The sequence below is a fragment of the Microtus oregoni genome, unplaced genomic scaffold (genome assembly GCF_018167655.1).
Source record: "Microtus oregoni isolate MIOR12 unplaced genomic scaffold, Mior012 000005F_ref0000423, whole genome shotgun sequence".
In the NCBI taxonomy this organism is placed as follows: Eukaryota; Metazoa; Chordata; class Mammalia; order Rodentia; family Cricetidae; genus Microtus; species Microtus oregoni.
In genome coordinates, this window is record NW_024543064.1 from 52,271,583 (window position 1) to 52,295,360 (window position 23,778).

The 23,778-nt window shown below is 39.3% G+C and overlaps 1 protein-coding gene across 2 annotated transcripts in view; it reads left to right on the plus strand.

The window, feature by feature from the left end:
• LOC121448623 (cytochrome P450 2J3-like) overlaps positions 1 to 14,524 on the plus strand; it is a 31,934-nt gene extending 17,410 nt beyond the window's left edge. Inside the window, exons 5-9 of one of the 2 annotated variants that reach the window (XM_041652757.1) lie at positions 2,147 to 2,323; positions 4,107 to 4,248; positions 7,330 to 7,517; positions 7,608 to 7,746; positions 13,893 to 14,524. In XM_041652757.1, coding sequence (XP_041508691.1) covers positions 2,147 to 2,323; positions 4,107 to 4,248; positions 7,330 to 7,517; positions 7,608 to 7,746; positions 13,893 to 14,071 — 825 coding nt within the window. In that variant the 3' untranslated portion in view covers positions 14,072 to 14,524. The remainder of the gene's footprint in view (positions 1 to 2,146; positions 2,324 to 4,106; positions 4,249 to 7,329; positions 7,518 to 7,607; positions 7,747 to 13,892) is intronic. The other variant, XM_041652758.1, reaches the window with a different exon arrangement.
• The last annotated feature ends 9,254 nt before the right edge of the window (positions 14,525 to 23,778 follow it).

A 23,778-nucleotide genomic window follows, 5' to 3' on the forward strand; every position in this document is an offset into this window, starting at 1 on the left:
TCCTCCGCTCGGCTGACTTTCACCTCTAGAGCCCACGCTGGATTCCTCTGCCTCTTTGTATCTCCTTTCAATCTCTGATCATCTTGATCAGAAAATGCTTGGACACCCAACGTTTGACATATTTCAGGGTCTTCGAAATACGTGTTATTTGAGTTATAATTTTTTGAGGCATCATCTTTCCCTTTTTGTTTCATGCATTTGTTTTAATGTTCACATCTATTGATAGGGATATCTCTTCTGGATTCTTTGAAAGGATCTTCATATTGAGCAGCCTGTTCTCAAAGGCAAGTATCATTTTGCAAGTAGAAGCAAACTCCTCCAGCAGCAATATTAAACTATACAGATCTAAAAACACACTTAAAATTGTTGATAGTTCACTATCATGTCTCTGTTGAAATGATAATCGGAAGGCTCCTTGTAATTTTCTAGGAAGACAAAATTATTGAAGCTAAGTGTGGAAAGAGTAAATAAGTGGGATAAAGGGAGGAGATCAGGAAATGGAGAAAAAGAATACAGGCAAGGTTCAGTAATAAGCTGTGGAAAGAAATGTTATGAGGGAGAAGAGAAAAAAACAAGCGACTTAAGGGGGTATCAAAAAATATTACTCAGTAATGAAAAAAGTTGAGAAATAAAATAAGATAAATATAAAAAAATAAGTAAAATATAAAGGTATTACTTTAAAAACTCACTAAATTCAAAATACTGCTAAATGCAAGGGAATATCATAGGTTATAGAAATTTTTTGTGGATGAGAAATGTTATAGATAAATGATGTTAGATGAATTCATGAAAAAGAATAAAAACTAAAAATGTAATAATAACAGTTAAGGAAAAACAGTGTCCACTTAAAAAATTTGCAAATGTAAAAGAAAAAAAGTCAAAAGAGAAACCATAAAGAAGAGACAACTGACCCAACTGCATTCTGGGTCATAAAATTTGGAGTCCGCTGGTTACACGCATGGAGAAGATGAGCTGAACCTGTGGGCTCCTGTTTTGCCTTTAGCTTATTACATGCACGGAGGAGGTGAGATGAGCCCATGGGCTCTTGTTTTGCCTTTGGAGCATGTTGTTGCTGAGTCTGGTCTGAAGCAAGCATCTCCTATATTCAGAATTGTCTTCACAGATGCTCTTATTCTGTAGGTAACAATTCTCCAGGCCAGAATTACCTTAACATTTTACGATTAGGGCACATATTCTCACACCATCAAGACTTACTAGATTAAAACCCCTGCTAAGACTCTCAGGTAGGAATGTATCCCACATGTCTGGGAAGCAAGAGGACCTGCTATTAGTACTCAGGCGTCTGTACTGGACTGACATTGGGGTATATGTCCTCAGCTGTAACCACTAAGAGCACCTCCTGTGCACATTCACCTTGTTCCCACCTCCCATCTCTCTCTGTGTATGTCTCTCCCTCTTTCTGTCTCTCTCTCTCCCTCCCTCTTTATTTTTTTCTGCCACTCCTGTCCTCAGAAGTCGGTCTCCGCTCTCCCCTCCCCCCTTTCCCCATTTATTTTGCTCCAATTAAAAAATAAATAAATAAAACCTCTCCACCTGGGCTCTTTCACATGGTGCCTTTCTCTTGCATGCCACTTTTTCTAAATTAGAACACCTTCTTTCACTCCTTCAGGGATCCCTGAGTACCAATCACTATGCTGCAGCAGGAATACCCCTTTACATGTCACAGATACCCCTGTAATGTCAGAATTTCTCGATTCTACAGCAATGAACCACAGAAGGTCAGACTCAGAAATATCAAATTTCAGGTTAATTTCAGTTGGTAAGTTCAAATTGTAGCCACTGCAGGTGGGGCTATCTCCCCGACCTTACATGCTTCCCAGTCTGATCTCAGATTCCAACATCTTCATCCTTTGACCCTTCATTGTCTTTAATGACATTAGAATCAAAATTGGGACAGCTACTGAATACTATGCCAATGTGTGTCCTAGATAGGAAAGAGTTGGACCAGTGAGAAGTGGTCTGAACCTGGTATACTTTGCTTGGGAGTACTGAAATGCCCACCAGTGGGTATGAAGAAAAACAGTAGTCCAGATGTTCCAGTGTAGGAGATTAAGAGGTAAAGACTGTCTTGAAATGCAAAGTGATTTTATGTTGTCTCCATGATCATTTTCTTTTCCCTAATTAGCTCTATAACATCTTCCCATGGTTAATGAGATATATTCCCGGATCACACCAAACAACACTGGCTACCTGGAGAGAACTGAAGTCATATGTTTCTAATATAATTGACAAACACCGCCGAAACTGGAACCCTGATGAGCCAAAAGACTTCATTGATGCTTTCCTCAAGGAAATGACAAAGGTGGGGAAGACAGTTCCTGGGTCTTCTTATAGAAAGGGTGGTGTAGAATAGCTTCCAATTGATTGAGCAGTAGTCTAGCACAAAAGTAGTATTTTAGTATAGCAGAGATTTATTCTCTCATAGTTCTAGATCGTTCCGGTAATCCTGCCAGCCAGGCAACCAACTTTGAGAAACAAGAGAAACGTCATTGCCTTATGTCTCCCATCTCCTAGGGGACATTGATGTTTGTTGCTGTGGTTCCCTGCTCCATCTTCAATGCCGAGATTATATCATCTCTTTCTTTTCTGATCCTTTTACAACTCATTTCTCCTGTTATAACCCTGGAGGCCCCTCTCATAAGAATAACTCAGGATAACCTTTCCTCCCGAAATGAATCATATCCTCAAGATCTATTTTTGTGCATCAGGTAACATGTCATGGTTGCAAAGATGACAAGATAAACATCTTTGTAGATCATTACTTAACACACCCTTAGAAGTAAAACATAGGAATAACATTTTATAAATGCATGGTAATGTAATGTTGGGTTGTTTGGGTCTTTAGAATAAAGATTTAGAATAAAGGATTTGCTACAATTTGGCTTGAGGTCCTAGAAATAACTAGATTCTTTCATATTATTTATTTCCTTGGTCCGTCTCCCATATCCGAAGGAGTTAGATAAAAAATAAATGTAGCAATTAAATGTTAGAGCTTTATTTTATTGTGAGTTGGTCCAGGCCTGGTTACCCTCCCTAACTGGGATGCCACTAAAACAGACTAACTTCAGCTAAGTAAATCATAGAATTTAACTTTCTTATATGGGTGAGACACATACCTTTCTCTGGACTCCATATGAGTACTATTCAATAATAGAACAAGGCAAGAAGACACTGAGGGAACATATTAGCTAGTTTTGCATCATTGTAGCAACAATGTGTGGAAGCAACTACTGAATAAAGGAAAAATGTCATCTGGCCAAGTTTCAGAACATTTCAGTTCATCAAAATGAATGGCAAAGCAGCTCAGCTCATGGGGCGAAGGCTATGGTGGAGGCTTTCACATCACTGTTCATTAGGAAACAGCAAGCAAGGAAGGAGCCATAGGTTGGGTGTAACTCTAGGAGCTCCCATCACTCCCGTAAGCTAGATGCTGTCTTCCTATTTCTAAGAACTTACCCAAATACTATCAGTGCAAGGAACCAGTATTTAAAACATGAGTGTGTGGGGGAGCATGTTGGATTTAAACCATACTGTAAAATGTAAGTTTTTATCCTATTGATCCTAGCAGGCCTCTGGCAAATACATATCACTGAATTTGTCATGGAAGCTTCAACTCTCTGGATTATGGGCTCCTTCTCTTGCTGGGGCACAATGGTAAATGTGTGTGTGTATGTGTGTGTGTGTTTATTATCTTTTCTCTTATTTCATCTTCCTAGCATAATATTGATAGAAGCGATATTTAAGCCCAGAGGAGAAGGCAAATCCTTTACCATATGAAGTACAGGTACGAGAACAACATTATTAAGAACAGTATTAACAAACTGATGCTTCTAGAGGAAGTGAGAAAGGTGATGTTTTGTCATAAAGAAGTAGTGATGGATTCAGTGCAGTTTGATTTTGCAACATGATGCAGATTGGAGAATCAATGAACTCAGAAAATTCATGTTTCTGGTATCAGCAAAGTCACCTGTAGAATCAGCATCAGTCTGAATGACTTAATGCAATTGATTCCTCAGGGTGAGGACCAATGTTATGAGACAATCAAAAATCTTATGATTGAAAAAAATACACACTGTCTTTTCTAGCACACCGACAAAACTACTACAAGTTTCAATGAGGAAAACCTCATCTGCAGCACTCTAGACCTCTTCCTTGCTGGAACTGAGACAACATCCACGACCATGCGCTGGGCTCTGCTCTACATGGCGGTCTACCCAGAAATCCAAGGTGAGATGTGGTGACAGCATCTAACCAAGGCAGAATGGGTTCAGAAGATAGGATGGGGGAGTGGGAGAAGGAGGAGCATATGTGACGGGATGTGCACTCGGGAAACAGCACATCCTGCACATGTTCTGTGAGGACTATAATGATCCCAGGAGTGCAGATATTCCAGTCTGTACCTTCAACAATCTTGAAGCTCAGAAGAAAGAGAGAAGTCAGTTCACATTGTGGTATGCTCTACAGAGCGTGAATTTACCATACAACATTTATTCACACCCTTTCACACCCTCCTTCCTTTGTAACAATCCTTTCCAGTTTGAGTACTGGCCTAATTATTTATCCTGGTATCTAATGTCTTGTCATGTGTGCCCCTCTGCCAGACCAGGGATATTCCTGTCTCTGCCTCACAAGTGTTAGGACAACAAGCAATACAGACTACCATACCTGGCTTTCTTAACTCTGTTCTGTAATTCCAACTTTTCTCATGCTTGTATGGTAACCAATATACTCTAACTTATAAACACACACACACACACAAATTATATTAATACATATTAAATATATCATCTGTATCTATGTTATGCATATCTGGGTTACTATCTAAAATGCCTTTCTTCATGAAAGTTCCATTTTTAAGATTCTTAAAGCTTATTGATTTATGTTTCAGGCTAGCCTTCTGAAACAAAGATTCTAGAATATATTACTATATTTCTAAAAGCTCTTCATATATATATATATATATGTATGTATAGTCTGCATATTTGCACACTTGTATGCTGTCTTTTCCTGTGTACATATGAAGATTAAAGAATAATTTATGGAAGTTGATCTTTCCCAAGCTCAATCACACATCATCCGGTTTGGCCATAAGTGCTAAGTCATCTCCCCATCCAGTATATTAATTGATAGAAGTTTAATTTGTGTTCATTTTATAGTATTAACAGTAGTCAAGAGTTGAAACATCCGGGATACTCATGGGCCATGAATAAAGTTCAGTCCTTGAGGAAAAACATCTTGATACATGCATGAATATGGAAGACAAAAGTCCTATACATTAAACTATACAAATTCTCTAGAACAGTTCAATTTGTAGACATGGAAGGTGGAATATAAGAGGGATAAAGCATGGATTGTGAAGAGATAGCTTGCTGTGCAAGATCCACAGTTCCTGCCATTGCTTGTACAACAATGTAGATAAATGTGTTGTTTCAACTTCAGCACAGTGGCTGCCCCTCAATATACAGCCTTTACAGCCAGCAGCTGCAATTCAGTTACCTTCCTGCTTCTATGTCAGTAGCCCAGCCACTCAGGGCACAGCCTGCAGGAATTCTGTTCCCACAGGCACTGGCTCTGCCACTGCTGCTAAAGGTAGCATTAACTAAATCTCTGTCATTCTATTTAGAAGTAAAATTCCAGAGTCAAAGACTGAGGTGAAAACCTGCAAGCACAGAGAGGTTGAGTATCAGCTAGCTAACCTTCTCTCATAGCTGGTGTCTCCCAAAAGCACATCCCTCTACTCCACCAAAACAAACTCTCAAAACCCCTCTAAACGACTTCCGGTGCATCTGTCTATCTCTTTAAGATGCACTCTGATCATCTATTATTACTTTCTGTGAACTAGTTGCTAACTCAGCTCCCAACCTAAGGTTAATTTTATTTAATTAATGCAAATGCTAACTTGGGATTCACAGTATGATCGAATATCCCTCAACATATATTTAATCTTATATCAATAGAAATTAAAAACTGCAAAAAGAGCTATGATTAGCAGCCCACATCACTAATCAAAATGCTTAAGAGACGGAGGCAGGAAGGTTGAAAATTAAAGGTGATCATGGACATGAATTTGCCATAACTCAAAATCATCAGAGTTTTTGAAATCTGATTTATATAAATTTTATTCCCATTTAATTCTTTTATATGTACAGTACTGCCAACATTAGACATTTATATTTCTCTCTTGAGAGAAAGAGCCATGACGGACCTTGTAAAAGACCTGAATCCCAAATTCTTTTACATTGTGGCAGTAGTGGTGAGCTCAGATGAGGCTCGCAGACTCTGCAGTGGCTCCCATGAGAACCTCCTTTGCACCCAGGGAAGAAACTGGAGAAGGAAGGGGACATTGTCTCTACAAGCTTTGTCCCAAAGATGAAACACCATGTCTGCTTATGTTTTAGTTCTGTCACATTTGCTCTGTAAGGATCTGGGAAATGACTTCTTTAGCTGGAGAAGCAGGTAAGCAGCTGAGTCTCTACTGCTCTAAGATAGTGAAGATACTGAGAGGAAGCGTCTACCATATGCTATCATCATTATACCAATTTACATAAATTTTAAAATCTCCTTGTGATAAAACTGATTTTTTTCTCAATAATCAGTTGAAAAAACCAACACTCATAAACTATTTCTAGTTTGATCATCAACGCTGCCCAGAAACGCATTGCAATTCACTGCCCATGACAGCACATATCCTTGAGAAATTAGTCTGTAGATACGCTGTGGTCTCAATGTTTGTGTCCTCCCTATGGACTCATTGAAACTTAATTACCAGTGTGATAGTGTGAGGAGGTGATTTCCTGTAATGAAGGGAATTTATGCTTTAGAAAGAGGAGCTAGACCGGTTCTTTCTACCTTGTGGCATGATGATACAACAAAGATTTCCCAACTCTGATAAAGAAAATTGGTCCTTACCAGACAAGAACTCTGTTGATGTCCTTATTTTAGGATTCACAGTCTCTGCAAGGAGAAAAAAAGTGTACTGGTGATAATCTATTCAGTAAAAAGTATTTATTTTTAGAAGTCTGAATAGATACTGATATGAGCTTAGCCATGGCCACCCTGATTATTACTTCAGGGTATATGGAAATATATATATTATATAAATATAAATAGTTATGCTGTAGGCTTGAAGAAAGTTATAGAGTTTACAGTTTCCTAAATCAGACTTCCTAAGGGATAGGGAATTTTTAATTCATCACAATCAGGACACTAGATGAAATAAAAGCAAATAAGTTGGGGAGATGGCTTTTTCTATCTTTGGAAGAAAGCATTAAAGTTTAAAACTTAATGGAGCCTCCTGTTTCCTTGAAGAAAAAGTTCAGGCTGAAATTGACAAAGTGATTGGCCCGAAGAAGCAGCCCAGCCTGAATGACCGAGACTCCATGCCCTACACCAATGCTGTTGTCCATGAAGTGCAGAGGATGGGAAATATCATCCCTCTGAATCTTCCCAGGGAAGTGACAGTTGACACCACGCTGGCTGGATTTTATCTGCCGAAGGTAAGTAGACTGAGGCTTGGAAGTCTGTTAACCACCAACCCTCTGTGTGTCTAGTCCATATGTTATTTGAGCCTTTGCTGCCTTCCCTAGGGCTCCATACTCCAGACCAATTTGACTGCACTGCACATGGACCCCAACGAATGGGCCACCCCAGATGTTTTCAATCCGGAGCACTTTTTGGAGAATGGAGAGTTTAGGAAGAGAGAATCTTTTCTGCCATTCTCAATGGGTGAGTTGTGATGAGCAGGAGGGGGTTCAGAGCTCCACCTTATCCCTTCTCTTCTTTCTGGAATTCGTACAGATGGGCCTTCCCGTATATCTCCGTTTTGCAGCTGGTTTCAGTCAGTACCCACATACACACACACACACACACACACACACACACACACACACACACACACACAGTGTCAATCCCTCCTTGCTTCTGATGGAGAGTTCAGCTTTCTGTTTCCTACCTCACTGACAACAAAGACCTAATCTGTGCCTCTTGCTGAGAACAACAAAGCTGAATTCCTGCCATTATGTAGACATTTTGAGTGTAGCAGTTCTTATATATATATATATATATATTGCATATGTTTTGTCAAGTAATTAGCAATTCTTTAATTTCATAACTGTGTTCTAAGCATTAACCTATAAAAACAAACAACCTGAGAGCAGGAAAGTGTGGTACAAGAGATGAAGCAGAGCTGCCCCTTGGAGCATGCATCCCACTGCTGCCTTCCAAGCTGCAGTCAATGAGCACTGCAGAGAAAAGGACACAGACCTAGACAAATGTGCTTCTCCCAGAGCTCAGTGTCCACCAGGTTTTCTCACACAGAAGCTTGTGTTTCCTAACACTGTCTGCAGATGGTGCCTAAATGCTGCAATAAGGCACACTGAAATGCTTGATATGATCATTAAGTTTGCAGATTATCTAAGACAGTGTTGCTTCTCATGATGCAGAGGTTCAGACCAGGAGGAGACTGCATTTGCCTGCACAGCTAGTGTTGATCCAGAGCCAGTGTTTCTTGGGGCTGGCCTGCCTTGGGTTTGTTCTGACCTCTTTGTCTTTCCATCTGGGACTGTCTGTCCCTTTGCTCACTGTTCACAACTCACGTTAATAGGAGAGCTGATAAAATATAGAGACTCTGTCCCTTCTTCCTATTTATAAAAATTATAATATATAATATAATTAAAATTGTAAAGACAAAACCTCAGATACATATTTCACTTCTGTGTTAATGAATCAGATCCATAAAATATGGAGAGGCTAGAAATATGGTCCTTTTTACATTTCAATTTAATGGCCTGTGTGATAATTCCTAAGACTATGGTGAGAAGAATGAGAGTAGATCATCATCATGGATTCTACGGGAAGATTTTTTTTTCATATTGACAGAGGTTTCTGTCCCTGCCTGGTCCCCCAGACCTTCAGTCCCAAAGAAATACACAGAGTCTCCATTAATTCTAAACTGTTGGCCTATTAGCTCAGGCTTCTTATTAACTAACTCTTACATCCTAAATTAACCCGTAATTCTTGTCTGTGTTAGCCATGTGATTTGGTACCTTTTATCAGTGAGGCATTCTCCACCTTGCTTCCTCTGCATTTGGGAGATGACTGTAGACTGAGCCTTTCTTCTTCCCAGAATTCTACTATTCTCTTCACCCCACTTATACTTCCTGCCTGGGTACTGGCCATTCAGCATTTTATTAAACCAATGCAAGTGACAAATCTTCACAGGGTACAAGAGCATTGTTCTACAGTACCTCCAGGCCCATTGCTGCCCATAAACAAGTCTTCTCCTCACTATAATGCAAAATTCTCTTCCTATAGAGGCCTCTTGCCTCACCCAGTTTAAAGAATTCTCCCATCTATACCAGTTGTAAAATAAAAGTAACAACCAACAGAGACCACATCTACAATTATTTAAAATGTTGACATTTAGTCTAAACTACACACGTCATTTAACAGGCCAATTGTGTCAGATAATCACCACAAATACAGTTATTAATACTCAGGAAGAAAAGGAATAAATGTTTCCTTTCACCCCATAAGCAGATTCCAAAGAAGAGAGATACACAGGGAGTTCTTTCTTATTCAGAATCACAGGTCCCAAGAACTAATAGAGCAGGGTCTTATTTTTTTATTTGTAGTTTAGTTCTTTTTGTAGTACATCCAGAATGTAACTTTCCACCAAAGTTATGGGCCCATCCATTTGAAGATTTCCCAAATCCATGTCCTTTCTATCAGTTAGCATCACAAACTGCATCATTTAATAAGAACCTGTTACTGCTCACGGGTTCCCACATGATGTCAGTGGCTTAGAGAATCTTAGCTCTCCTGCTTTCCATCTCATCCTGTGCTCTGATTGGTGGTGATCAAGATCTCTAGAGACAGAATAGAGGACAGAGCAGTGATTAGTCCAAGCTAGGAACTGTCACTCCATAAGTGACACTGTAAGCCTCATGATCAGGTGTTTCATATTGCATTCTACATATTATTATTTGGTGAAAAGACAAAATTTAGTCTTGGAGAAGGAAAACCTATATATTTGGAATACACCGTTATTCAGAAATCAGGAAACATCAGCTTGAATGGTCAAGTCTGGAATGTTTGTGGTTTTAAAACAAGTGCTGGTTAGCAATGGGTTGTAACCCTTACTGATAAACATGTGTGATTAAATATAGAGGGGCAAGTAACATTAGAATGTCAAAAGAGGGCCTAGAGAGGTGACTGGGTTAAAAGCACTAAATACTCTTCCAGAAGACCCAGTCTGCCCATAGGGTAAATAAAAAAAATGCTTAGAAAAACATCTTCCATGATCATTAAGAAAAAAAATATTGAAAGTTATAAAAAAAAATTTGGGTAATCAGGTCCATGTGAAGAGGACAAAAGAGACACCACAGTTAAGCCTAGCATGTGACATTAAGGGTGTCATGGGCACAGCTGGCAAGCCTAATGGGATCTGTTCACCATCCGTATCATAAGGTCTCTAAGTAGAAGGACAATGTAACCAGAATCCTAAGATAGGAAATGATTTGGAGCATGAGTCCCACAAATGCTTTCTCCGGAAATTAAGCAAAATATAATGAATCAAGACAAATGACTAATTTTATATTTCCTATGATGATTCAGGGGAGTGGAGGAACAGACAGCTGCCTGACACATCTTATTTCTGCACTCAGGCCAACAGTCTTTGTCACACTGAATCTTGCTGATCATTATCTCAGTTCTGGTCACACAGCACATTAGTGTCCAGAAAATGACCACTTCTAGGGGTGGAGCCATTTACACTTGGTGCTGAGCAAATCTCCACTGCTGATGGAGACATTTTCTTTGCAGGATGTGGACCTCTCAGAGCAGAGATTCTAAAAGGAAAGCTAAGCGATTATCCTCTATGAGATGGCAGGCCCTGCTTAGGGACCATGCAAGGCTCTGCTAGTTTTGAATGCTTTAAGAGAATGACTGAAGACTTCTGGGTACTACTGCAGGGCTTTGTATGAGGATCACTGGCCATTCTCAATTTGATACCTTAGATCCTCACGTCTCGGTATCTTCATCCTTGAAAGGGATGATGGCCAGGTTTAGATGTGTACTTACTAAATGATGGACATGCCTGTCTGTAGAGTTGAGCAGGAATCTGACTCAATGTTTGAGATAAGAGACAAGTACAAAATTAAGGCAGAGATGTCAAGCCTTTATCTGTTTCTAGTTGCCTATTTATCATGGATGAGCAAACCCAATTAACAGGCTAGAACATTGGAAGGGATAGGTTGCATTGTTGTTCAGTCACTTCATAATGGGGAAAGATTGAAACATTTGCTGTCCAGTCTCTGTGTAATGGGAAAATGTCTCAAGTCCTGGATAGAGTAGTCTGTAAGCCTGAATCATCTCATCTAGGCATCCCAAAATTGTCTTGAGCTGTTTGAAGTCCAAAGCCGATCTTTAAGTGGTACTATCAGCTGAATGGCATCATATGAAATGGGGGTGGTCTTTAGTAGGGCCACATCTTCCTGGAGCCTTCAGTAATTACTATAGGAAAATTTATTGTTCACTCTGGAAAAGTTAAACATCATTCATATCAAAAGAGAAAGGCTTGAATTTTGATAAATGTATATTCAAAGAAAGGTATCAGAGACAAAAATAGGTATGGGGAGAAGTAGAAATTTTGAAAGCAGAGTCATGATAACCTTAGTCCCTAGATTTTTATTTTCCCTCTGTCCCATACCAGCTGGCTCTCTGCATATGAGACCAAAACTCTGAATTTTTCTTCTAAAAACATGCTTAGGTTTAGAGCCACAGTCTAAAACCAAATGTAGTTTTGATTTTTAAGTGAGTCAGGGCTACCTTTATATTGAGACGTAAGGAGATATGTATGTTTAAGTAGTGAGATTTTACCCTGCAGAGAATATTGGTATCATAAGTCGTTTGGATCTCAAGTTGCAGGTGTTTGTGCACCTCTTGATATGGATGTTAAAATCTGATCTCCAGTACTTTGAAAGTAACCTTAAACATTAAGCTCTCCCTCAAAAGGGTTACAAAGCAGTTCATGGTTTTGTGGCTCAGCCATTGTGTGGTATATCATATATGTTTATTAAACGAATTTAAAAAACCTTGAGACTAGTCATGCATTCTCTCATCGAGTTAAGGTATCCCTTTCACAGTCCAGGAACCCAGCTCTCAGAACTTCACTAGGGTTGCAGAAAGGATGCTTTTAAAGTAGCGAGGGTTATGTATCTGAGAGTCTTTTGAAAAAGGCTTACACATTCTGAAGGTAACTCTCTTTATTACTGCAACTTGAAAATTTCTGAGTGCTAAACTTTTTCTATCTGAGGGTAACAGGGAAACACACACTTTCTGGTGGTAACCTCAGAAAAAAGGAACAAACACACACTTCCTGATAGTAGCCTTCTCTTTTACTTCATCGTGAACAATCTCTCTTTCTTGGCATTTTCTCTGCACAGCTGAATCTTTCTTTTTACATATATATCTCTCTCTGCACAGCCATACATCCCTGAATAAAGTTACATCTCTTCACACAGTTACATCTCGCTCCCCAGTTACATCTACCTTCTACACAGACACACATCTCTATGCAGTTACACCTAGTTTCACACAGCTGTATTCTCCATTTAGATACAACCTTCACACTTCGTAAGTACACAGTTACATCTCTTGCCACATAGTTACATTCTCCACATAGCCATATACCTCCTCTTTCACATACACCTCTCCTTTATACAGCTACATCTTCCATATCCATCCATTCACTCAGCTACATCTCTTCACCTCTCTCTCACTGAATATTCAACTACATCTCCCTTTCATCATACACACACACACACACACACACACCTCTTACATCCCTCCTATTTCTCCCACACTTCTCTCTCACACATTCAGATACATCTCTCATATGTCTCTCCTACTCCCCTTACAGCAAATGCTCTGGACAAATATGAGTCACATTTTCAGGGTTAAATAGCACTTTTTGAGTAAACAATAAAAAACAGAGCCATATGATCACACAGTTTCTCTCTGGCTAGGGAGGTAGCACTGATTGGGCCTAGTTAGTAAAGTAAGCACATAGCTCTGGGTGATCAAACAAAAAGGGACATTGAAATTCAGGACTTAAAGAATAAAGAGTCAGTTGGCTAAACCTTAAGGTTGCAAATAAATAGAGAAGTCCTTTGCTGAAAAAGTTATGTCTACTAAAATTGCTTTATGCCTGACCTGGAACCAGCAGTAAAGACTTGGGAAATTGTCCTTTTATCTTCATCTAGAGGCAACTAGATATTCATCTGGAGGCAACCAGTTTGCTTTAAATGTGTTATGAAGTCTAAAATTAGCTGTTATTGTGAGAAGACACTATTACTTTCCTATGTCAGTCTGAGTAATGAAAAGTATCCTAGTAATAGTTCTATTTATCATGATGATACAGATTCAGTTTAAGCCTAAATCATTTTCCTGACCATCCACATGTATACCTGGTAGATGGAATATTTTCATGAGATAAACATATCAGCAGTGAGGAAAATACCCATAGCTGGCACATGAGAAAAACTACAGCCAGAAACAACCAGTCATCTCCAGTGATTCCATGGTTTTTTCCAAGTGGGGGTCCCCATCAGAGAGTTATTCTTGTGGTAGGTCGATCTCTTAAATACTAGCTGTCATCATCTGCGATAGGTATATTATATCACCTGTGACACTCTAATTGCTATTTTATCACATGAAAACCTGTGATCCTGACACATGTGAAACCAAACTAAACAGCCAGACACAAAGCCCAGTGACTGTTCAGAATATCCAGGATGAAAATGACAATACCAGTCCCTGAAGGCACCAATGGCAGCTGATAAAGTACCTCATCTTCTGTTTTATTTCTGCAGGAAAGCGAGCCTGCCTTGGAGAACAACTGGCAAGATCTGAGCTCTTTATTTTATTCACTGCTCTTGTGCAGAAATTTACCTTCAAGCCCCCAGTCAATGAGAAGCTGAGCCTGAACTTCAGAATGGGTGTCACCGTTTCCCCAGTCAGCTACCAGCTCCGCGCTGTCCCTAGATTCTAATTTCAGAGGCAGAAAGAGAAAGGAGAAAGGAGTAACTGTGCTATTCTCTGAGCCACTGGGGCCGCTCCTATGTGAAGGGAAAGAAGGAAGGTGACCAGGGAAGGATAGAAAGATTAGGCTACGGTTATTGGATCCATGTCCTGGACTGCTGTGCCCTCTGAATTGGTCATATATACATCACTTATAAATCTTTTCATCTAGGAGTTACAAAGAGAATGATGGCTCCTCCTGTAAAGAAAGTGTTGTAAATATGAAAGGTGGGTTAGAGACAGCATGGAAATCATTAAAGTCATATCATAAAATTGTACCTTCAGTTCGCTTCCCGCCTCCTTCATAAATGTGCAATTGCTTCTAGATGTTAAATTGTTTCTTGTGAAACTGGTACAGAGATCTTTCCTCCATCTCGTAGCCTGTGAACTCTTGCTGTGAATAAAACTGATAAGCAACTATGTCTGTAAGACTGTGCTATGATGTCATTTCCCTGACTCTAAGTGGAGTCTCCCAAACTAAAGAGAGCACAAGCCTCTTCTGAACATTAAAGGTGTTCAAGCCCAAGATGAGAGCAAATTTTACTTGGGCAAACGTTGTGCTTCTGAGCACAAGGTGAACACATATTTCCCAATATGATTCCTAGATATCCATGTGCCCCACAGTACCAGCTTACACCAATAAATGGATAGGGTGGCTTTCTTTCTGCACTCTGGCATCAGTCCCTCAACAGTCATTGCTCTATGAGTGGTGGAAGAGAGATGGTCTCATTCATATGTTCACCCGGCTACACAGTTAATTCTCTATTCAAAATGAAGCTGAGGAGCTGGAGAGATGGCTTGGAGGTTAAGAGCACTGCCTGCTCTTCCAAAGCTCCTGAGTTCAATTCCCAGCAACCACATGGTGGCTCATAACCATCTGTAATGGGGACTGGTGCCCTCTTCTGGGCTGCAGGCATACACACAGACAGAATATTGTATACATAATCAATAAATATTTTTAAAAAATGAAGCTGAAACTTACTTGTAAAATGAAGGGTATCAGGGAAATGTGCATGTTGAAAAACCTCTGTTCTGCGCTGTACCGAGTAACTGAGAGCACGGCAGAACACAGCAAGACCTCAACATACCACATAAGTTATTGACAAAGCCAAGTATCATGTTTCCACAATGAGCCAGCAATGTTCAGAGAAGTTGACTATGGCTCCTCGTAGAAATGTCTACCAATGAATCATGTATCCTATTTTTAATTGTTGATAGAAAATTATATGAATTCATTCTCCCACCAAGATTTTGATGTTGAACCTTACAACCACGATTCCTCCCTGATTCCGGATGCTCCAGTGCTCCTTCTTCTTTTCATGAATCTCTAATATTCTCTCCCGTCTTTACGTCTACCTGACACCTCACGTACAAACCCTATGGCAGGAAAGGAGGTTATTTTATTAAATACATCTAAGAAAATGACTCTTCTCTTAATATGTCCTACAAAGAGACATAGAAGTAGATGTGCTGGGCTGGGGAGATGGCTCAGTGGTTGCCTGCTCTTCCAAAGGTCCTGAGTTCAATTCCCAGCAACCACGTGGTGTCTCACAACCGTCTGTAATGAGGTCTGGCGCCCTCTTCTGGTCTTCAGGAATACATGCAGGCAGAATATTGTATAAATAATAAATTTTTTTTTTTTTTTTTTTGGTTTTTCGAGACAGGTTTCTCTGTAGCTTTGGTGCCTGTCCCGGAACTAGCTCTTGTAGACCAGGCTGGCCTGGAACTCCCAGAGATACGCCTGCGTCTGCCTCCTGAGTGCGATATTTTTAAAAATAACACAAACCACATAACTTTCTCACATCCTTCACCAGTTCTAGTTTGCTTTCTGCTACTGTGGTAAACACCGTGACCAGAAGCAGCATAGGGGAAGAAAGGGGTGGTTTCAGCTCCCACTTAAAGATGACAGGCTCTCATTGAGGAAGTCGGGAACTCCAGCAGGAACTGGAACAGAGCCATTACAGAAAGCTGCTTCCTGGCTTACAGGTGTTCCTCTCCCCTCTCTGTCACTCTACTATCGTTATTCTATAACTCAGGCCTGAGAGTTGATCTAAAGTGCTCTCTCTCTCTCTCTCTCTCTCTCTCTCTCTCTCTCTCTCTCTGTGTGTGTGTGTGTGTGTGTGTGTGTGTGTGTGTGTGTGTCTTTTCTCTGGTCTGAAGCTGGTGCATTTGGACTAGGAGTGTTGAAATGCCTACAAGTGTGTAGGTATAAAGAAAAACAGGAATCCACATGTTCCCACAATTCTACTTCAGGAGATGAAGACGCAAAGTCAAGACTGTCTTGAAACAGGAAGTGATTTTATGTGTCTCCATGATCATTTTCTTCCTAATTAGTCCTACAACATCTCTCCATGGATAAGGAAACGTCCCAGACAACACCAAAAAATGATAATTACCCATGGAAAAAGTGAATCATATGTTTCTGATATAATTGACAATCACCACAGAGACTGGAACCCGGATGAGATAAGAGACTGAGAGACTTCATTGATGCTTTCCTCAAGGAAACAACGAAGGCGTGGAAGATGCTGCTGTGTCTTCTTACAGAAAAAAAAAAACGTGATGTAGAATAATGTCCAGTTGACCATGCAGAATGAGATTAGTGATTAATCACAACTAAATACCATAACAAATAAATAAATAATGATACCATAAATAATAAATAAATAAATAATGAATACCATAAATAATAAATAAATACCATAGGATTTATTCTCTCACAGTTTTCAGTGATTCTGTATTACTATTGGCCAGGCAAGCTTCTTTGGGGGACTATAGAAACTCCATTCCCATACCTCTCCCATTTTCTAGAAGAAACTGATAATCTTTGTTCATAATTCCATCTTCAATGTCAAGGCTGCAGCATCTCTCTGCTATTTGCTTCTATTGCTACATTTCATTTCTCTGCTTCTTATCTTTTATGGCTGTCATGAAAGGATAATTCAGGGTAGTATTCCCTCTTGAATTCATCACAACTGCACAGTCTCTTCTTGTTTATCATGTAACATGTACAGACTCCAGGGTTAAGGATATGGGCATCTTTGTATATCATTACTTAACACATGCCAGGGTAGAAACATGCCCCTTTCTGACTATTTAGTCTTTTTCCCAACTGCCCTGCAAAGTGTGACCTGTTTGTATTGATTCTATGTCCTCTCCTGGCTCTGTCCTTATTCCTGCCTCTCAGTCATGATACCAATTCTTCCTTTTACCAATAATGTTCTGTCTCCCAAATCTCCCTCTCCTAAAACAATCTGATCAAGTACTACTTCTGTAAGACATTATTTTTTCACTACTCCATGAATATTGACTGATGAATCATTGTCACATTCTTCTTCCATTACAGCGTGACTTTGTTACTGTTCTATTGCTGTAAAGAGACTCCACATCATGGGCAACTCTTACAAAATAAAGTATTTAGTTGGGACCTTGCTTACAGTTTAGAGGTTTAGCCCATGACTGTGGCAGGTATTTGTTCACGCTGATGCTCTGAGATTGTTAATAAAGATGAATCTTGAATAAGGAAGCCGTGTTAGTGACTAGTTGAATAGAATTAGCCATAAAGGTTTTGGAGTACCCAGGAAGTAGTAGGGAGGGGCTGAGAAAGATGGATCATGTATCAGGAAAGGAGAGAGGAGGTCCACTGGTTTCTTCACCACTCCGCTGACCAGTCAGATTTTACCCTGATATTTGACTTTTCTGAGTTATTATTAATAATAATAAATTTAGATGGATTCTTCATCTGGCATCCAATGCAAGGCAAAGAGGTCATGACTGGCTTTTCAGTCACTGGAGTCACCTACGTACAGCTTGCTCTGTCATTCAGGCTGCCCCAGTACCCTCTCCTAATGCCACATACGTTTCTGCTGCCAGTCTGCTTTTCAGGTGTCCTTCTCCCTCCCGCCATGGATTGCCTTCTTTCCCTGGATGCCCTTACGGAGCCAACTCAACACCCCCTGGACCCACTCATGCTTCTGCTGCTGCTGTGCTGTACACCCTGAGCCACCTCCTGCACGAAGCAGCTTCAGGTGCCCTCAGCCCAGTCTGTACAGTGCAGCAGCAATGCAATGGGATCCTACGGCCTGCCTTGCTTAGTCTGGCTGCCTTGACTCTTCCCCCACTCCAGTCAAGCACTGCTCCTGCAGCTGGCTACACCCAATCCCCCTGCATGTCCATAGCCGTAGTTGCTGCTGTGGAGAAAGTAAAAAGTCATCAGATCTAGTGGGACACCTGGGAAATATTAAGGAAGGAACTCAGTTTTATAGATATATAATATTTATATATTATATATATATATCATGTCAATATTTATTGATGCATTATATATCAATATAATTGTATTATTATAAATAAATATACATTTACTAATATATTTATATGTAATATTTGCAAATAAACATTATATATAATATATGTATTTCTCACATTAAGAATGGGAAATATTAGAATTCAGAAAGTTAGGACTCTGTATGGTTTCACAATAGATGTATGGAAATGGAAAAATTAAATGAAGGGATAACCAAATTAGCTGGGATTGACATACTACAGATATAATTGTTTTCAGTCTGGTAATTCATATTTTATCCTTTAAAAAGTGGTTTGATATTTGTGAAAATATAAAAAAGTGACTGACAAGATAAAAGTCTTAGAAAGATATACCAATGAAACTAAGAAAAGTATCCACACAGAGAAAAATTTAGATCAGAAACTACCTCAGTATCCCATGATGAAACTCAAGAAGAATAACCCAAAATTATGAGAAAACCAAGCTTACTTTATTTATTTTCCATACGAGAATGATCACTTGATGATAGTACCCCCATAGCTATGCAGAAGTTAGCTGGAATCCTGTAGAAATGTTAGATTTGGGAGATTAAAGGAGGCAGTCTTTCCATATGGTATGCAATCACCACATTAAAAGCAGATGGTAAATTCATAGTCAGCAAAAAACATGACTGTCCTTCAAGGCTGGAAAGACTTGTATCTAGCGATATTGGATTTTAGTACTCAGTTATAAAAGAAAACGTGGTGGGAAGAGAAAGCTAGGGTCATTAAAAAAAGATATAGGGTTAAAAGTATTGATATTTCCCAAGATCAGTCTCTCAGTGCAGGTCAGTATACTGATTTGAAAAGACAGTTGATGATCAGACCTTCACACCTCATTCCTGTGTTCTATAGCAGCTTTTTTTTTTTTTCTGAGACAGGGTTTCTCTGTATTTTTGAAGCCTGTCTTGGAACTAGCTCTTGTAGACCAGACCTGGAACTCACAGAGATCCGCCTGCCTCTGCCTCCCAAGTGCTAGGATTAAAGGAGTGTGCCACCACTCAGCTCTATGGCAGCTTTTAATGCTTGGGACAGAGTTGAAGAATCAGGAAAGAGGACTGAGTCATTTACTAAAATTATTCAAGGCTCGAAATAATCCTTCACTGATTTTTTGCAAGGATTGACTTTAGTTGTAAATAGAATAATATCAGATCCAAAAGTTAGACAAAGGTATTAATGGAATCTTTGACTTTGGAAAATGCTAATTCAGAATGCAAATGTACAGTTAGGGCTCTAAAGGCAAGATCACACGTAACGATGGATGGATCTGAAGAACAGCTACTATTGGATCTCAGTTTGTGATGCTACATGGATAGGAGAAATGATTTCTAAAAAATTTTTAAGAAAAATCAAATATCAGATGTTTTAATTGTGGCAAGCAAGGTCATCTGAAAAGGGATTGTAGGCAAGGAATTCCTAGAAACAATGTTTTTCTAAAACATTGAGCTTAACCATCTGGAATATGGAGAAGTTTTGCTAAAGGCCAGCATTGGATTAATGAATACAGATCAACAAGGGACAGGCAAGGTAACCCTTTGCCACCAGGAAACACAATATAGGATATCTCACAGGCCCTGGTATCAAATTTGTTTCAATCATTCCCTGTCAGCATTGGGGAAACTCATTCACAGAGGAAATACAGAGAATCATTAGGTTCTACAAAAACCTGTACACCACAAAATTGGAAAATATAAAAGAAATGGACAATTTTCTGGATAAGTACCACATGTCGAAAAAAGATTTTTCTATTCCTTGGCAACAAGCCAAGAAAATTATAAGGAAATGTTCTACTTGTTCTTTTTTTTCAAGTAAAACAATTTTTATTGAGCTCTACATTTTTCTCTGCTCCCCTCCCTGCCTCTCCCTTTCCCTTCAACCCTCTCCCAAGGTCCCCATGCTCCCAATTTATTCAGTAGATCTTGTCTTTGTTCTTTTTATAACCAAACTCTACTAACTGCAGGAAGTAACCCAAAGCATACTCAAAGAAGTAAAACTTGGCAAATGGGTGTGTTTTATTTTGCAGAGTTTGGAAAATTAAAATATGTTCATCATAACATAGATATATACTCAGGATTTCAATAGGCAACTTCTTTAAGTTCTGAAAAATCTGATTATATAATTAAGCATTTCTAAAAGTTATGACTATTATGGGAATACCTGTACAAATTAAGACTGACAATGCTCCAGCATATGCCTCTACAAAAATGAAACAGTTTTTGCATACTACAACATAAAGCAGGTTGAAAGACATAAAAACTTAAGTTATTTATCTAAGTAAATGCTTTAAGGCCTAAAGGATTATTTCTAGGTTGTTAATAGAAGTAATGAAAGAAAATGAATTGGTTACAAACATTAGACTCACCAAGATAGCCTAGACAGCAGAGTACTTTCTTTGAATTTGCCAAATATAAATTGACTGGACACTGTGAACCCTAATTCTTATTATTTGGTTTTACTATGTTAGAGTTAAAAAGTTTCCTTTTTAATTTAGACAAGGGGAAATGTTGCAGGGTATTTGTTTGCACTGACAGTATGTGGCTGTTAATAAAGTTTAACCTTGAATCATAGGGCAGAGTTATCGACCAGTTGATCAGAATTGGCCATAAAGATTGTGGAGGACCATGGATGCATAGAAAAATAAACAGGAAGTAGTAAGATGAGCCTTAGAAAGATTCACAGGCTATTTTGTTTGGGGAACAAGAAAGAGGTAGCCACTGGTTGCTTCTCTACCACTTCTCTAATCAACCAGGATTTTACCCTGATGTTTGACTCCCGAGTTTTTATTAATAATAACAAACTTAGATAAACACTACACATGATCCTCATGGCAGGAAGCAGATGGGCATGGGAATGGAGCAGTGGTTGGGAGCTTTACTCCGTGATCTGCAGGCAAGTCCGAGAGGGAGAGGGAGATAGAGAGAGAGAGAGAGAGAGAGAGAGAGAGGAGAGAGAGAGAGAGAGAGAGAGAGAGAAACCTCAAAACCCACTTCCAATGACACATCTCCTCCAACAAGGCAACCCTCCCTAATCCTTCCCAAACAGTTCCACTAGATGAGGATCAAGCATTCAAACAAATGAGCCTGTGAGACCATTGTTATTCAAACCACCATACAGTGTCAGCACATCATTTATGTTTCTCTGTCAAACTGTCACCCTTCCAATGACTGTTCCAGTTACTATTGTTCTGCTAGATTCATGAAGAGCTTAGCAGGTGGGGAATAAAAACATCTTGTGCCATGAAATATATTTTAGGTAACAGTTTATTGGTACGTCATAGAACCAATTTATTAGATTTGACTAGAATATTTTTGCCCTAAGATGAAAACAAAATTGAAACAATGGGAATGTTTCTCATGTGATAATGAGAATGCTTCCCATATTTACTGAGTGGATAAATGTGCTCAAAAACATTCTTAACACTTTCCTGTGCTTTTATAGTCATGAGTGTGAGTGCAAGCACACTTATACAGAGAGCAGAGGATAACCTTCTTTCTGTGTTGATCCTTAGGTGTCATTCACCTCTTCTTAGTTCACGATCTTTCTATGGCTTGGAATTCACAAAGTAGAGAAGGGGTAGCAAGTGTTTGCTGCAACACCTAACATTTCTACATGGGTTTTGCCAGTGCAACTCGGGCCCTAAAAGCTTGCAAAGTAATCAATTGACTGAATCATTCCCCACACACAAAATCAAGTTTTTTATTTAATATATATATATATACACATATATATATATTCACACTCTATACTATAGTGTGTGTACATATACACTATACATATGCATATACAGGTCCTGATTTAAAACACATTTCCACAAGAAGGTTCTATTTTTAAGAACATTTAAAACCTATCAAGTTATAGATTGATTGACTTCCTAAACAAGCTCAAAAACAGCAATAGGTTAAAAGAATATGCTTACAAAGTTATTGTTAGTGTTTTTAAAACAACTTTGAAGTTGCTTATTTCCAGAAATAAGTTCTGAGTATATGTTATGTGTCTAAAATTTAATCCGAGAGCAGGAAAGTGTGGGACAGGAGATGAAGCAGAGCTGCCCCTTGGAGCATGCGTCCCTGAAGCCTTCCATGCCACAGTCAGTGAGCACTGCAGAGAAAAGGACACAGACCTAGACAAATGTGCTTCTCCCGGAGCTCAGTGTCCACCAGGTTTCCTCACACAGAAGCTGTTGTTTCCTAACACTGTCTACAGAAGGTGACTAAATGCTGCACAGAACCAACAGGGGAATGCTTGACATAATCAAGTTTTCTTGGTTATCTGAGACGATGTCACTTCCGTGACACTGAGGCTCAGGAAGGGAGGAGCCTGACTTTGCCCTCATATGAATGGTGGTCCAGAGTCAGTGTTTCATGGACTGGGCTGCCCTGGGTATGTTTGACAAGAACCAGCTCTGACTTTTTTGTCCTCTTTGTCTTTCCACCTGGGCTTGTGTATCAACTGTTCACAACTCACTTTAATAGGAAGATGTTAAGAGACAGAGACACTTTCCAGTCTTCCTGTTTATGAAAGATATTGAAGAGTTTTGAATATATATATTCTAGAAGTTCTCCTTCCTTTAGAGATTAATGATATAGAATATAGGGCCTGGGATGAGGTACACTCGTAGTTCTCTGGGTGCTGGAAATTGGTCTCCTCAGTGGGCAGAGTTTGGGAATACATATATATATATATATATATATATATATATATATATATATCTCACAAAATGTTAGCTACATATTTTCTTTGTTCTAATGATTCTTGAATCTTGAATCAGGTCCTGAGAACCTAGAAAGATGACCCTTGCTACGTTCCACGTAAGTGCTCATGTGCTGTGTTCTCAGGGTGTGGAGAGAAGAACATGAGCAGATCCCCATGGCTTCTACAGGATGACATTCTTCTATGCTCACTGCTGCCCATGTACATGCCTTCTCCTCAGAGTGAAAAATCATCTTCCCATAGCGGCTTCATGTCTCACCCAGTTTAAACTATTCTCATCTGTACCAGCTGTAAAACAAAAGGGACAACACACAGAGTCTCCCTGGTGCTAGGTTCTTAGGAATGTTATTACTTGCTCTTAATTACAGACTTCATTAGCAGGCAAATTGTCTCAGATAATCACCACAGAGTTGTAATTATTAGAGTTGTTGTAATTAAGGAGAAAATAAATTAGTGTCTGCTTTTATCCCATACTACTCCAGCTAAGAAAGGAGTTCTTTTTTATTCAAGATAACATGCGCATAAATTGGTCAGAACAGGGCCCAAGGCTTAAATTTGTACTTATATCCTCAGTTATAGGTAGTTCCACTTTAAGATTCACTGAGTTAATATCGTTTGTATCAGCTATAATCTTGCTGTATAACA